This window comes from Heliangelus exortis, chromosome 3 (assembly GCF_036169615.1).
Source record: "Heliangelus exortis chromosome 3, bHelExo1.hap1, whole genome shotgun sequence".
In the NCBI taxonomy this organism is placed as follows: domain Eukaryota; kingdom Metazoa; phylum Chordata; class Aves; order Apodiformes; family Trochilidae; genus Heliangelus; species Heliangelus exortis.
In genome coordinates this window covers 86,770,858-86,787,747 of record NC_092424.1, presented here as the reverse complement: position 1 = coordinate 86,787,747, position 16,890 = coordinate 86,770,858, and the positions used below count along the sequence as shown (strand labels likewise).

General features: G+C 35.0%; 1 protein-coding gene across 5 annotated transcripts in view; it reads left to right on the top strand.

Moving 5' to 3' along the window:
- ADGRB3 (adhesion G protein-coupled receptor B3) overlaps positions 1 to 16,890 on the top strand; it is a 434,645-nt gene that overhangs the window by 244,649 nt on the left and 173,106 nt on the right. For all 5 annotated transcript variants that reach the window (XM_071741618.1, XM_071741620.1, XM_071741621.1 and 2 more), the window contains 4 exons: positions 1,193 to 1,339; positions 2,094 to 2,169; positions 8,777 to 8,879; positions 12,948 to 12,991. In XM_071741618.1, the coding sequence (XP_071597719.1) occupies positions 1,193 to 1,339; positions 2,094 to 2,169; positions 8,777 to 8,879; positions 12,948 to 12,991 (370 nt within the window). The remainder of the gene's footprint in view (positions 1 to 1,192; positions 1,340 to 2,093; positions 2,170 to 8,776; positions 8,880 to 12,947; positions 12,992 to 16,890) is intronic.

Sequence of the window (16,890 nt, the reverse complement as noted above, 5' to 3'; positions counted from 1 at the left end):
GATTTTCCCCTTTTCTTGGATTTGAAGTACAGCTTACTTTCGAATAAAATCCACTGATGAGACATCTAATGTTTTTCTACTTTAATTTTGCTGTTCTGATTGCTTTTGCAACTGTGTGGCCCCGTTGTCTTTATATTTAACTTCCCTTGCAGTCCTCGGAGTGAAATCGTTATGCAGATCAAAGTGGAGTCCTGATGTCCAAATGCTTCCAACCCCATTAGCCTCTTTATAAATGGATTAGGAAGAGCATTGCAGAGGAAATGGCTATCAACATGGCTTACACTGAGAACAGAGCTAGTGTTCCAAATGTGTTCTTTGTCATTTCTCTCAGTGTACATAAACATTTGCAGCCTTGTCAGTTCCTTAAAAGTACTTTGAGTCTTACTAGACACTGACAGTGTTGCCATGGAGTCATACTTAGATTGCACAGCAAAACCAAAACGGATTTCCAGATGATAGTTGAGTTAGAAAACAGAGAGAAAATGAGAACGAGTAAACAAAATTCCAGACTGCCTATTATTAGATTTTATACCTATTTCTGCTGTCTTTCTGTAACTGTTACAGATACAATAATGATTCTGTTTGGCATGTGTGTGTGTGTATTGTTTTTTAGATGGAAGAATATAATTAAGAGTTCTGAATGGAAATATTTCTTTCAAGAAAAAGAAATGAAGTGCTATATTGCATTCTTGTTTGTGTGGAAACAATGAGGTCTTTTAATATGTGAATCTCCTTAATGGGTCTATCTTAAAACTGTGTCTGTATGGGAGATAAAAATCTCTCTTATTGCTTCATTAGCCTGCATCTAGCAGTTATGTTTCCCAAAGCAATTTTCAGCATCCTCTTCCTTTCATTGTCACATTCGATCATTTTAGAATTTGCTCTGAAGACACGCCAATGTCCTTATGTGTGTATTTCAGAGTATAAGCCAGCAAATCCAATAGTCCCTGTTAAGAAACTTAATCGGAATCTGGCTGACAAATGATAAGATCAATGGCACACGATTAATCTATAGTACAACTGCATAATAAACAGAAAATTACACTTTTTGTGCCAGTTAGTGTCCTATAAATTCCAGCTTTACTTGAAATGTATTATTAAACATTTTTGTTATTGCTCTACTGTTATTGTTGTATGCTGCTTTAAAGTATGAAACACAGTTTTATTTGATTTTGTGATTTCTTTTTACTAGTGGCTAGCATTCAGAAGCTTCCTGCTGCATCTGTTTTAACCGACATCAATTTCCCCATGAAAGGAAGAAAAGGAATGGTTGATTGGGCACGAAACTCAGAAGACAGGGTTGTCATTCCAAAAAATATTTTCACCCCAATGTCAACAGGTAAAGAAGCATATCAGCATGTTAGTTTTGTGTTAGCTTTAAGAAGAGAACTTAGAATCTTTGTCTCACAGGACCACTGTATGGTATAGATGTGTTTATTTTATCCATCTTCAAAAGAAATCAAGTACCCACAGCTTATCCCAGAGGGATATGATGGGGCTTAATTTTAGCATCTTGAAGAAAAGGTGAAACTACAGAAATTTTACTTGCAGTTTCTACACAGAAGAGCCAAAGATTAGTTACTGTGAATAGGAATGTACCTGTGGTGGTATGAGGTGATCTGAAGTGCAGGTCTGCTGACCCCCTGAAGCTGCTCCACCCTTAACAGACTGGGCCATTCCAATGATCCATTTATGAAGGATGCTCAGGAGGCAAATTACCCTCATTTCAGATAGAATTTACAAATACTGTTGCAGGGCAGATCTCTAACATTAGAGAATTTATTTGCTACGCATTAAATTTTTGAGAGAGATGTTTTAAGGATGCCTAATTATAAAGGTAAATGAACTATCATGGATGTTAGTACACAGTAATGGATTTTTTTAAATGTCATTTTCAGTGATTTAAATCTTTTGATATATTCGTGACATTGTTACATCTCAATGACAGAATTCCAGAATATAATTCAAAATTATGATGGTTTATTTAAAATTAAGTTTTTACTAGAAAGAAAAATGCTATTGACATTTTTTTTGGTGATGATGAAATCTTGAGAAGTGCATTTAAAAATCTTTTTTTTCTCTACTCTTTTCAGAACTAGATGAATCAACTGTATTTGTAGTTGGAGCAGTGCTATACAAAAATTTAGAACTCATTTTGCCCACTTTGAGGTAAGATATTTCATAAATAAAATAAGAATTAGACTATTTCAAGATCATAAGTACACTACACGTCAGGATAAAAGCAGACAATTCAAGACGGTTTGCATATTAGTATTGATTTTTTTCCCATATTATTTAAAATATATGTGTATATTTGTCTTGCTTTCATGTTTAGTCATTTGCATGACTGTAATAGCATTTTTATGAAATTCTCTTAATGTATATTTTTTTATCTATACTCAGCTAAATTACAGAAATGTTCAGTTGAAATCAGGCACAGTGATGTACATTAAAGGTCAGGCCACATTTGCTTCAAACCACTGCTTGTCCAATCACTACAAGTGATCTAGTAATGATGTCATAACCTGATGTACTAACATCTGCTCTGCTTCTGTAGAAGTCTTTAGTAGTAGTTTTCCAAATACTTTTTCAATCCAAGTTGTATTCAGAAGGGACAGCAGAGCTATAGCGAGAATTCATTTTAGAAACAAGACATATATGTGCCTGAACAGCTGTGGCATGTCAGTTATGAGGGCCATACATATTCATAGAGAAATAGGAGGGTCTCTTGTTTCACTTCTTCCTTTCTGCACTTGAGAACAGACAATTTGGAAATCAACATTTCCCCTCCACTTCTCAAATTACTTGTTAGGATCATTTCATGGTCCATTAATAATATCTTATTTCACATGATCCTCTGCACCATTGGTCTACTAATGTCCTTTTACAGTTAAAGAAATGGCTTCAGATTGTGTCACAATAACTGCTAATGTATTCAAAACAATTAGAAAGGATAGCAGTTAGGAAGATACCAGATCAACTTTCCCTATTTTATTTAACCAAAACTTCAGAACATAGAACAAAAGGACAGAAAAAAACCTTTTTTTTTTTTTTTTTGGCCCAAATCTACTTGAAAACAAACAAGATTTAGTCATAAGAAAAAAGCCTAAATACTTCACAGTACATTTCCAAATGCTGTGCAATGATTATCTGCAATGCTGGGGACAGAAATCTGTCTGAGGTAGAGCACCGTTCAAACAGTGATGTCCTGGCAGGACACCTGGAAGCCTGGGGAGTGCTGGTGATAGCCATCTATGCTTAAGGCAGAATATAAATGACAGCTCTTCCACTTCTGAAATGTCACTAAACATTTTCCATTTGTTGTGCCAGTTTCTGAAATTAGCCAGGAAGGAAGACATGTTTGCAAGTGATATTTTTTCTTCTCCCATATTCGAAGCAACAGAGCCAAATCGATACTGTAGTCATATTCCTTTTTGTCAGACCTTAGAGACAATCTACCATTTCTAGGAAAGCATCAAGGTGGCCATGTACCTTTCAGACATTTATATTTTAAATCACAATCTATGATCATGCCATTTCAGCTGTCATAAGTCAATAGTTTTAATTTATTTAACAAGTGTGAACCTTGAATGCTGTATATTTGCTTACGTGAAAAGCCTTTCAAGGTTTTTAATTCATCTGTCAGAAGAGTGAAATTTATAGGCTGCATTAGATTCTCCCTGGAATCAATAGCATTCCAATTAACAGGAATAGGGGCAAAATAGATACATATAAGTACAGCAACTTAAGTACTTTGAGCTATGAGAAAGTGCATTTCTGTTCTCAATTTTTTTGCTTTATCTGTCCAAGTTTCAGCAGGCTACTGACTTAAAAAGTAAATTTGACCATTTATGTGTACAGTTCATAGCGAGGTTTTGTGAGCTTCAAAAGCAAATAGTCTAATTCTAAGTAGTCTAATGATCCATGTGTAGCTTCTAAAGCAAAATAACCACCTCTAAGTAGTCTAATAATCTATGTGTATCTATTAATAAATGAGGTCTTCAGCAACTGAAATACAAAAATATCCCATTTTGCCTTTGAATATGTTCAGTATTATTTGAATCCAATTCCTAGCTTCCCAAGAAAAGGAAATGAGCATTATTACTTTTTCTTATGTGTGTGAATAAGGAATGAAATTCATTATTAATCTGTTCTATAAAGATACAACCCATATCTCCATGTAACTCTAGTCTCTTCTTTGTCCAGTCTAGTACCTCCATATTTCTTTAATATTTATAATGAAGTTATACTGGACTTCTGCAGTTTGCATTTCTTACCTAGTCAGGAAGTGTATCATGCTGTATTTCTTTGCCCATAGCTGTCACATTAAAAATTTTATCTCATTATCTTAAGGTAGTACCTTAAAAGTGGCACAATAGCAAGCTGTTTTCATGGAGTCATTGAACAGTTTGGGTTGGAAGGGACCTTCAAAGAACATCTAGTTCCAATCCCCCTGCCGGGGCCAGGGACATCTTCAATTAGATGAGGTTGTTCAAAGCCCCATCCAACCTGACTTTGAACACTTCCAGTGATGGGACATCCACAGCTTCATTGGTCAGCCTGTTCCAGTGTCTCATCATCCTCATCATAAATACTTTGTTCGTTGTGCCCAATCTAAATCCTTCAGTTTAAAGCCATTGCCCCTTGTCCCGTCAGTTGGTAAAATTCTCTCTACATCTTTCTTATTTAAGTATTGAAAGGCTCCACTAAGGTCTCCCTGGAGCCGTCCCTTCTTCAGGCTGAACAACCCCCACTGTGTCAGCCTTTCTTCTCCAGCCTTCTGATCATTTCCATGGCCCTCTGGACATGCTCTAATAGGTCCATGCCTTTGTTGTTCTGGGGATTCCACAGCTAGATACAGCATCCCAAGTGGGATCTCTCAAGAGCAGAGGAGAGTGGGAGAATCACCTCTCTTGACCTGTTGATCATGCTTTTTTTGCTGCCAAGGGCGTAATTGGCCTTCTGGGCTGTAAGTGCACATTGCTGGGTCATGTCCAATTTTTTATCTGCCAGTATCCTTACGTTCTTCTTCACGGGAATTCTCTGAATCCCATGCCTGTATTGATACCTGGGCATTGCCTTGATCCATGTGCAGGACCTTACACTTGGCCTTGATGAACTTTGTGTGATTCACCTGGGCCCATTCCTCAAGCCTGTCAAGGTCCCTCTAGATGACTTCCCTTCCTTCCAGCACATTGACTGCTCCACTGAGCTTGGTGTCATCTGCAGACTTGCTGTGGCTGCATTCAATCCCACTGTCTGTCAGTGATAAGATACTAAATACTATTACTACTATTGAATGCATATTGATGCATTTATACAGTTTTAATTCAGATGGAAATCTGAATTGGAATAAAGTTTCATTGTGGTTAGTGATGAATTTGTTAAGCTATTATACTCTGAAAACATTAGAAGTGCAAGGCAGGTTTTAAAGAAATTTTTATATGGGGTAGTTTATCATTTTGCACTCATTGAGATACATGAATGAAGTGAAAGTTTCCATACATTCCACTGCATTTAGAAAAGGTTTATTTTGTTTGATTACATTTGGATATCAAAAATTACCTTCTGCATGGGTTATTATTACTTTGTATTTGTACTAATCTTGTTCAACTGTGAACCACATTAGTGCAGAACATAGCGAAGGGCTTCACTGCAGTAGCATTCTCTATGGAAAAAATGATTTAAAATGCAAAGGGAGGTATCATCTAGGTTTTTTTATGATACCTGGGAGTGTGGTATATATGAATTAAAAAAAGTAATTCTGGATAAGTATTTTACATGATGCTGTCCTAAGTAAAATGACATTTAACAACATATGTTGATGGTAGGAATAAAGAGAAACAAAACGGTAAATGAAGATAAAATAAGTGAAATGGGCTTGTGTTTGAGTTCAAAAGCTGCAACGTTTACACCTTGACAACCTGATAAAAATGTGATTTCTACTGGCTGAAGTTAAATATCCAGAAATCTTTACCACTTTTCATGTGATTTTAGTCCCTGACTTTACAAGATATTCAGGATGGGAGTCAATATTTGATCATATGACACTTATTTTTCATAGTTTTTAGAAGAACAAAGTTTACCTGTATTCCCATGCATTCCGTAGTATCAGCATTAAAAGATACGGAAGTTTCCACATCAACACAAGGAATTTGTTTAAAATAAACCAATAAATAATTATATATATATATATATATATATATATATATATTTAGGGAAAATCTTTCATAACACCTAACCACAGAACCCCATCTGGTACATAACAGGTGTTCTGTGAGTAAAATAAGGAATTCATTATCTAGGACAGCCTATATAATGTATTTCACAAACTCCAAAATTAGCTGCATTTTACCATATGGTCTTGATTTTTCTTGTTTTTACTGGCATAGAATCTGTTAGGAATAAGTCTTGTAAACACAGTGTGAGGTCAGAACTTGACAACTACGTTAATGTAGAACTTTTTTGACAAAGTATTTTATCCCAGTCGTATATGTATTTTATTAAAATAATTTTGTGAGGACTGTTTAAACAAAAGGTTAGGGAAAATAAAAGTACTTTTTTCTTCCTTGTAAAAATAGAGTGATTCTTTTTTTCCATGCACAAGTAAATAGACAATCTGATTCTCTTTTCCTTAAATGCACTGTTCTGGTAATGTCATACGGATTTTTTTCTAATCATATCTTGAAATATTGAGCACTGTATACTGAGTATTATGTCCATAGCTCTTGCATCCCTGAGCACATTTAGGTTATTGTTACGTTCATGGAAAATTGATTCTCAATACAATACTCATCTGAAACTTATTATATATAATTCCTCTCCTGGGCACTCTGAAGAATACATCGCATATTGCCACATTGTGAGAATGTTTTCAACTTCTCCGTTACAATTGTGAACAAATCATCACTGATTTTGCTGAAGGAAGCCTTTTTTCCCCCCATCACTTAAACAACCACTGTACTTTTCCTGCTATAATTTCCTGCATTGATATCTTCCTTTTCTCCATTTGAAACATCATTCCTAAGTCCCTCCTATGGGTGCTGTAAAGCCAAAAAGGCTCTTAAATTTCCCAGCTTCATTAGACTGAGGATGGAGTACCTCAGACAGGCTTTTTCTGCATAGGATTACTGCTATTTTTCTTTAATGTATTTATTTACACATTGAAGTGTAACTTCAGCTCTTTTCATAAGTTCATTTTTCTAGAGCAACATAGGGTCCTTCTAAAAACAAAAGAAAACCTCAGTTTTGTACCACATAGAATCAATATGTATACCCTTATATAGAGGAATACCCTCAAAATATATACCCACATAGAAAAAAAATCTTGGTAAAATAAGTATTTATTTTATTAATACTGTTATAAATTCTGAGATGAAAAACAATAGGACAGCAGCTCTTCCTGAGTCTTTATTCAGTCAAGTATTTAAAATTATGCAGCTATTTTATTTACAATAAGGAACTCTCGTTACTCACCCTCTACACTGCAGGTTTGCCAAACATTAAATATTAGTCTTAGATAGAGAGATATTCTTTATTGTGTGGGTGGTGAGACACTGGATCATGTTACGCAGAGATGTGGATACCTCTCCCTGGAAGTGTCCAAGGCCAGGCTGGATGGGGCTTTGAGCAACCTGGTCTAGTAAAAGCTGTCCTTGCCCATGCAGGGGGGTTGGAAATAGATGATTTTCAAGGTTCTTTCCAACCCAAACCATTCTATGGTTCTAGGAAACACCAACAAAATAAAATATATGCTGTTAACTATAATAACCTCTAAACTGCCTAGTTTCTTCTTTGATCACATCTACCTTGAAATATGTCTTTCTGTGAGGCTTTATGTTTTTTTTATATGCAATCAGCAGTTGTTGAATACATCACTACATATGAAGGAAATACTGTAAGAATAATCAGAAACAGTCAGGCTGATACCTGATGATTGTTGTATCCATGACAGGGTCATAAGAAATATAAGGATCTCAGACATGAACATCATATCAACATGTGCTTATGCCTGTATAACCATAACTCTGGAAATACTAGGTCTGTCCTGGAAAGATAGCTACGAAATATAGCATTCCATATTTTACATGATAAGAGAGATTGATGATGAATTAGCAAAATTAACACATAATTATTATTTTGAGAAACCTCATGCAATAACATAAAACCAAGTACAATCTCACACGTGAGAAAAAATTGTTTGGTTTTGATGGGATTTCAGTCAGGTCACAAATATGAATTTATTTAAAGTATTTAGATGATGAAGTTGTTCATCCATGTATCAAATGCAATGCTTTTTCAAAAACTGGAAACAAGTAGATTTTTTTCATGAGCAAAGAATCAACAGAACTGTAGAATCTCCCATTGCCCTCATCTATTTTCACAGTTTTATAGTTAACAGTCAGAAAAAAAAGCCCAACACTGCAATTTGGAAGAAAAATTACTGTCTTTTACAATGCAGAGCTAGTATGCCTAGGATAAGAGAAGTGAATTACATGTATTCAAACAATGACAGAATGTTAACATCACCCTTCTCATTAGTAAGTTGTACTTTAAGGAACTGCAGTTCTGTAGCCACTGTTGCTCTTCAGTCTGCAATGTATTATGTATGCTAAAAAAATAAAGTTTTCACCACTTCCAAAAACATTTTCTCCTGAATGTTTATAAAATAAAACCACAGAAAATGCCCATGAGATACTTTTAAAATGTAGTATGAGAAGGTTCACACTATGCCAAATCTTTAATTTTCACATGTTTTGTTAATTTTTTTTTCCAGGAATTATACTGTTGTTAATTCAAAAATCATTGTTGTCACTATACGACCTGAGCCCAAAACTACAGATTCTTTCCTGGAGATAGAACTGGCTCATATCTCTAATGTAAGTACAACGATAGTTGAATATGCTCTTCCAAGAGTATTTATCAGATTCTGTGAGAGGAAGAAGTGGGACTGTTTTAATTATCATGTAATAAAAACCAGTTTAACTGCTAAAATTTAAGCCCAGGAAAAGTCTAACATACTTTGAAGGGAATATGTATTTGTTTTATTCATGTGTATATCAATTTTCTGTGAGTTTTCAATTAAACCATCAATTTTTACCAAAACTGCTCCATTATCTGCTTTGATGAGTACAACTGAGTATTTGGTATCTTGCTGAACACTTAACCTTTTGCTCCCTGCATAGGTCATATAGCAACATAGTTCTTCAGGCCTTTTCTTCTTTTCTTCCATTATTTTGTGTTCAAAAACCAACTTTTACCTAACCTGTTGTAGAAAGCTTGGAAAAAAATGCTCTGGTTCCTGTTTAGCTTATAATTCTTATAACTGTTTGAGAAATTTTTGTGCAATCATTTTTTTCATTCTGCATTCTTCAACCTTCAATCTCACATTAAAAAAAAATTAAATCTGAGAAAAAAGGGATTCTGTGTCTAACTACATGAAAAATATTAGTAGTTTTTCTGTTTGCTGTCTGCAATCTTGCAGTAGCCAAATCTTTTGTGAGAAATTTTTGTCACGTACAATATTGGAGTACTGTTAAATAACAAGCATGGGGGTAATTTAAGTGAAGGAACAACATACAAGCTGTGTCTGATTATGTTACTAAGAGAGTTTAAAGTCATAAAGAGATGAACAGAAGATACATAGTTACTAGAGCTACACTAAACAGCATTTTTATTCAAAAGACTATAAATCTGTGATTTTTGGCTATGAAGAGTTACTCAAGTGGTCATATAGGTACAATGCAGCTGGAGGAGTCGCAAATATTCCATTCAGTATCAAATCTGTGTTAGTGTTTCTGGGAAAATGTGTGAGGATAACTCTTTGATTTACCTTTAAATCAAGTTTAGAAGAAACTGACTATTTTTATTTGCTATCAATGGTAATCATGACCCCACCATTCAGTTCCTAGAAAAAGAATATTTAAAAGAACACTTCAGTGAAATTTACTGCCAAGTCAAACAGAAAAATAGAAAGAAATAGAGGAACATAAGCTCTTCAATATTTTAAGTGATTGTGGGGTTACTTATATGTGTTGTAGATTAAGAATACTGGAGTATGACTACTGCATTTTGAAACTGGAATTACTACTTGCAAAAGTGTGGGGTAACAAGTAGGAAAAAAATACTGGAATTACTTTGGTCACTTATGCTAGAAAACAATTTTTTAAAATTAATACAATTAAGCAATTGTATTGTAAAATTAATACAATTAAGCAATTTCTCAGCATTTAAAAAATGCATGACAGAAGCAACGCAGGAATTTGTTTTTTTCAATCTGTCCCTCTGAGTAATTTTCAGAGCATCATATTTTTCTAGTAGTTTGATTAAAGAGACACCAAAGTAATCTTTTTAAAAGTGCACAACTCAAATAAAATCCATTTTCTTCCTGAGAAGAAGAACTCTCCACCTTCTGACAGCACAGAAGTTTACTTAAGGGACACTAAAAATAATGAGCCAGCAGTAGTAGCATAGCACTTTAAGATTTCAACAAGACTGAAAACCCTGGCTACAAAACCCAGCTGGCAGTGTGCTGCAGAGCTGTCAAAGTTGCCAAACACATCTCAAAAGTTCTTTTTTCACATCTCAGAAGTTCAGTTTTATGTGTCAGGCAGACACGTATCTACATACACACTCACACAAATGTCTGTACTTGAGATATCCAAGTCCAGTTCTGTAGTTTAGAAATCAATACTGCAAGTTGTAAACATGAATGGGCACTGTAGCTGCTTCCTTATCTACAGCTAAGTAGTTGCCTGGCAAAAGGTGGGGTAAGATTGCTGCCCTCACAAGGAGTGATGGCTCCTGGAGGTAGCTCACAACAACAGTGTGAAGAGACATTGCCAGATGTCAGACTCAAAAAAAAAGAACTTAAAAAGGGAGCAACAGCTTAGGGGTAAAGAGGAAAATAGTAACAGGCTCCTTGTCATCCTTGCAGTGCTTGAAGAGTGTTTGATCAGGATATCAAAAGAGGAAGAAGTTGTGAAAGACTGCTGTGCTGTAGTGAGCTGCCACATATGGCAGAGCAAACTGTCACACAAGACCTTTGTAAGGAACAGGAGTAATATTTATCATGCTTTCCATGTTTCTGCCTTATGACTCCTTAGGGACTGCAATGGCCAGGCATTCTCTTTTTTTTTTTTTTTTTTTTTTTTTTTTTTTCTTTTTATACATTTGAATATATTTCAAAGAGAGTGAAATGTGTGATCTGAGAGCAGCAGTTTTGTTGTGTTTCAGCTTTCTGCAAAGGTTTTTATTTCCCTCTATTTTTTAGATTTTTATACAATGGCTGCTTTTTTAGAAAGTGCTTTTTATTCTTTCTACTTGCACTGTGGGAATGGCAAGCATAAACTCTATGATATCTGCTACTAGGAAAGACAGATCTCAGATACACAATGTCTCACTACCAGCTATAGGACTACTTTTTTAATATGCACATCTCTATATCAAGCAAGAAATATTTACTCACCCAGTCTTAGGACACAAATTAATAGCCTTTGTAAAATGAAATTTTAAAACCTTTAAATTCTGCAATGTCATTCCACTGTCCTGTCTTACTCTTCTATATCTACTTTGCTTTTTGGCTAAGAATGCAGGACCTGGTCTCTGAATGTCAATGGGCCTGTTATCTAATGCTTTGTGCTATGCCCTCTTTCCTGTCCTCTTCTTTACATTATAAATACTTCAGGGAATGAAACATCCTTTATTTATGTTTGTACAGTGCTATATTAATGTAAAGTGCCATAAGTATGTATTTGCTTAAAATATTTATACTCATAATATTCAATACAGTCAGCAGAACGCTGAAGTAGAGGACCAAAATTTCCCTAAATGTGTCTCTCAGGAGCATCTTCAGAAGGACTTTTGTTATCTTCAACAAAGACATGGATGGACAAATTTAAATATTAATAGATATTTACTTCACTGGCTGCCATGCTTTTTCTGCAAATAAAAACCTTTCCAGAAATATCGAGGTATTTTGTCTATATGAAACTCTGCCTGCAGCACTAGCACCATTCATGAGAGAACTACACTAGCATTGACAGAAAAAACAGTATATTCTGCCTGATTCTTCAAATCACTGTTATTTTGTTAAAAATGTATTTTTAATAGGTATTTCATATCTAATTTATTTATATAGTTCTGACTTCTGGGAATATCTAGTATTTACGATGAATAAGCATATAGTTAAGGACTTCTAAGGCAATTTTGATTTTTGATAAAGGAAGATCTACAATATTAGGAAAAAAACTTTGATTTTAAATTTGTCTCAGCTCTTCATAGGCATCAAAAAAATGGAGTGATAAATTTCTGTTCCCCAAAATGTTACCCAAATTTAAGTGGTGTATAATAAACCTAAATTCCCATACTGTTCTAAATCAGATCATAAATCTTCCACTGACTTGGAAGAGGTTGAAGTTTGTATAGTAAAGGTTCAAGAAAAAAAAACCAATTTTAAGAAAAAATATCTGCTGATTTAGGACCTTAATGACAAAAAGATTTGGGTATTGAATCTGAAATCATCTGAAATCCCAGCATCCAGACCTTTTGCCTAACGTACGCTTAAAATTTTCACAGGCATTCCTGGTTTTATCATTCAAGTTCACAAGGGGCCTAAAGTTCTGCTTCTAAACAGACCTAAAAATGTGGAGTCTTGTCAGGTGTCTTAACAGATTAACTCTTATCTCAAATTTCAGTTCTACTAGGATATACCAAATAGACAACTTATTATATCTGAGAGGGAGAATACAGTAAGTAGTCTACTTTGAGGTTCAAGTGATTTTTGAATACTCTGTAAGAGTTAACCTTAATCTTTTGCAATTTTAGTGGCTAAATACATCAGAGTACAAGAGTGATCTTGGAGGAGGAGCTCCAAACAAATGTTTATGTCAAGCATGATTTTTTTTCAACATATCAGTAGTTAATAGGTTTGTTTGTTTTCTTCTCAGGGTACACTGAATCCCTACTGTGTGCTGTGGGATGATTCAAGGACGTAAGTGACACATATTTGCTTCTATTACTATTAATGTTACAAAGTACCGAACAATATATAATTAGTTGACCAATAAATCAGTTGGTACTAGGACCAAGAAAATGAACCTTTCACAGAGTGAAAGTGCTGGATTCTCCCGTTACTTGGCTTCCTTTCTGAAGCAATGTAACTTGAAATAATATGATAGCTCACCAGGAAGAGATTACTCACATAGAAATTTTAATCTGCTTCTTCAAGATTCAAATGAGGATGTCTAAGAACTGCATTTCCTTGATCGCAGTTGCTGGGCAACAAGTGAGTGGGTAAATGATCTGGCACAACTAAGGAAAACTCCCATTTCTGTTACTGCAGGGAGAAATATAATTTTCAGGTGTGATACCCACAGTAATCTTCATTTTAACTGATTCAAATTCTCATTGTATTTGAATAAAATAATAGTGGCATACTAAATAGTGAAAGCTTGATAGCAGTCTTCTGCTACTTTTTCACTGTGGGTCCCTTGTGCAGCAGAACAGAAAATGTCACTATAAAGAAGTAAAGCAGTAAAATCAGTGAGGTTTAAAAGAATTCCATGTTTATGCAGTTGTAATTTGCTGAATTAATCTTTCATAGTAAGTCTCCAATTAGAGTCAAGGTGAACTTTGCTTAAATGCAGATTGTTTCAAGAAGGATTCATGTGTGTTTGCCATATTAATTCTTTTAAAGGTGATGTACTTCTTGTCCAGGTATATTATACATGTCTTTACAGACTCGTTTACAGTGAAAGAAATATTATGTGTGTAATTTTGTGAGTGCTTTTATCCTTGACCTGGGTGTCTATCAGTACACTGATGCATGAGAAACAACATTATTGTACAGAATATGAGAAACTTCAGAGATTAAACCAGAAATCATTACAAGTGCATGTAGAATCTATTCTTCTATGAAAGAATCACAGTGGCGTTATTTGCCAGCAACATCATAATATTCTATTTCTGTAAAGTGTATGGAATAATGTGCATGAAAGACTCATAATTATGTATTATTATATGCACATGGGATGCAAATAATTTGGAATAAGTTATTTGTTTCCTCTTCACAGTTTTTTGCTTACACAGTAGTAGTAGTAAGGTGCTACATTTGCCATTTTTACACATTGTGTACTTAGAGCACATGCTATGATTTCACCAATCTAGTCCACAGGAAAAAAAAAAAAAAAAAAAAAAAAAGAAAAGAAAAAGCATGCTGTGGATTTAATAATGTGATTAAAAATATTTTATACAGGTATTCAGGATGAATGTGTGAAGCAACTACAAACAACTGTATTTTGCTCTTTGCTCTTGTTTTGCATGAGTTTCTCCTGGTATTTACAGAGAAGTTTAGTGTTTTCATTATACTTCAGGATCCAGATGGAAAAGTGAATTTTTGAAACATGTAAAATATTTGCCCAGGTGGTCAAGAAGGCCAATGGCATCCTGGCCTGTATCAAAAACAGCATGTCCAGAAGGAATAGGGAAGTGATCGTGCCCCTGTACTTGGCCCTGGTGAGGCCACAGTATTGTGTTCAGTTCTGGGCACTGAAGTATAAGAAAGACATTGAGGTCCTGGAGTGTGTCCAGAGAAGAGCTACAAGGCTGGTGAGGGGTTTGGAGGGCGTTTTGTACAAGGAACAGCTGAGGGATCTGGGGTTATTTAGTCTGGAAAAGCAAAAGAGAAGGCTCAAGGGAGATCTCATTGCTCTCTGCAACTACCTGGAAGGGAGGTTTTAGAGAGTCCAGAGCTGGTCTCTTCTCCCAAGTCACTAGTGATAGGATGAGAGGAAATGGTTTTAAGTCGTGCCAGGGGATGTTTAAGTTGGATATTAGGAAAAATTTCCTTACTGAAAGAATGGTGAGGCATTGGAGTGGGCTTCCCTGGACGTGTTCAAGAAGTGTTTAGATGTGGTGCTTTAGGATATGGTTTAGTGGTTGTGGTAGTTAGACTGTGGTTGGACTCGATGATCAAAAAGGTCTTTTCCAGCCTTAATGATTTTATGAAAATGTACATAAAGCTTACATGAAACAGTTTTGAAGGAGAAACACATGCTTTTGTATTCTGAAGGATATATTTTCTAGACATAATTTAATAGTAGCTATTGCAGGTGTTAAACTATTTTAGGACTGGAGGTATTCTTGAACATAGATCAGTTTTCAAACATGATACAGGCCATCAAATATACACAGTCTGCATGCACAGCACTGTCATTTGTTTTACACTTGTATGTGTGTTAATTTATGCCAATGTTACTTTATCTCTCATGTGAGTATATAAGTGAATAAAAATATGTAACTTTTTCCCTCTATCCCTTAGGAAAAGATCACTAATATTATCTGTGGCAACATTAGTTGATTCATAATTTTATTTTGTAAAGCTGTTTCTTTTTGGTTTGGAGTATTTTATTTGTATCTACTCAGGAATAGTTCAGAATATGTATTCTGACTCTGAGTTTTAAATTCTCACAGAAGCTCTATAATGCTGAATCAGTTCCTATCCTTTATAAATCTTATAAAGTAATATGTAGAGGATTATACAATTGCATACAACTGACTTTTTTTCTTTTATTTTTTCCAATTTTTTTTCTAAGTCTCATGAATTAGCCACGCTTAGCAACAGGCATCTAGGTTTGATGGCTTAATGTTCTTATCCATGTTGCAAATCCTACAGAGTTGTTCTGTGCTCATGTCCTTAAATACTGGGTAATGTTTGCATAACCAGGATTTGGCAAGCATTTTGGAATAAGCCCAAAAAAATGTAGTCTACATTTCACTGAAGGTGTTTAAATAATCAGTAGTCTATGCTGAGATGGGTGTTTTAAATTAAGTGCTTTTCAGGTGAAACCTCTTTGCTTTTATAATTGACATACAGGCAGTAGTAACCCCCAGTGGGTTTTGCCACCTTTTTAGCCACTTCTTCCAAATCTTTATATGCATGCATTGCAAGTTCATGTTTGGTAAATGGTGCTTCTTCCACTGGTCTTGTCAATTTCATGCTTCTTCAAGAGAAGAGGAAGCTTTGTATAACAGGTTTGGGAATGCTTCTAAGGAGAATGATCAGTGACTAAGTTCTCTATCATCCATCCTTGAAAAAAGCTCTGTATCTGTTTAATAACACCAGATGATCAAACCAATCCTACTGTCATTGCTGTTCGGGACTATTTGGCCAGTCTAACTTTGTCAAGAGCAGTTCAGTCCATTCTTTCTGTGAGAACCTGTGATTCTTCCCTATGATGATATAAGTTTTTCCACTTATCAAGCTGTCAGGCTTGTGCCCTCTTCATAGACAGCTAGTCGAATGTGTGTACAATATTAGGACAGTGCAAATACAAATTAAAATGTTACATCATGTATTATAAAGGACAATCTCAAATCCAGAAATTCAGTATTTTATTTCAGTTGATTCTTCTGACACGTAGAGCACATCTGTCTATGTTGATTAAAACCAGGCTGCTGTTAAGTTCTGGTGTTTCCTTTGATATTTTCAGCTTCCCTGCAAAAAGCTGACAGTATCAATGGTATGTAAGAGGTGATTTTCCCCCTAGAAGTCTGAGTGATATCTGCATCCATTAATTTTAAAAAATTTATTCTAAATGTTTCTTTCAGGAAAATCTTAGGATTCTCTATGCTTGTTCTTTAAGTGTGTGGGAAAATGTAATTGACATTCTGAAGAGAAACAATTTAATTCCTTAAACCAACCAACCAAAAACCCAAGAAAGAGTTTTACCTTTTCTGCTTTGCTTTGTCTGGCACAAACAAGCTATCCCTGCTGTCAGGAACTGTTTGTGATACCTTAATTCCAGTGTCTCAGTCAACAAAGAGAAAGGAAAGAAATTGGTCAGATAGTAGGGCTGACTTTTCCACTCCACAGAAGTGATTTTAAATATT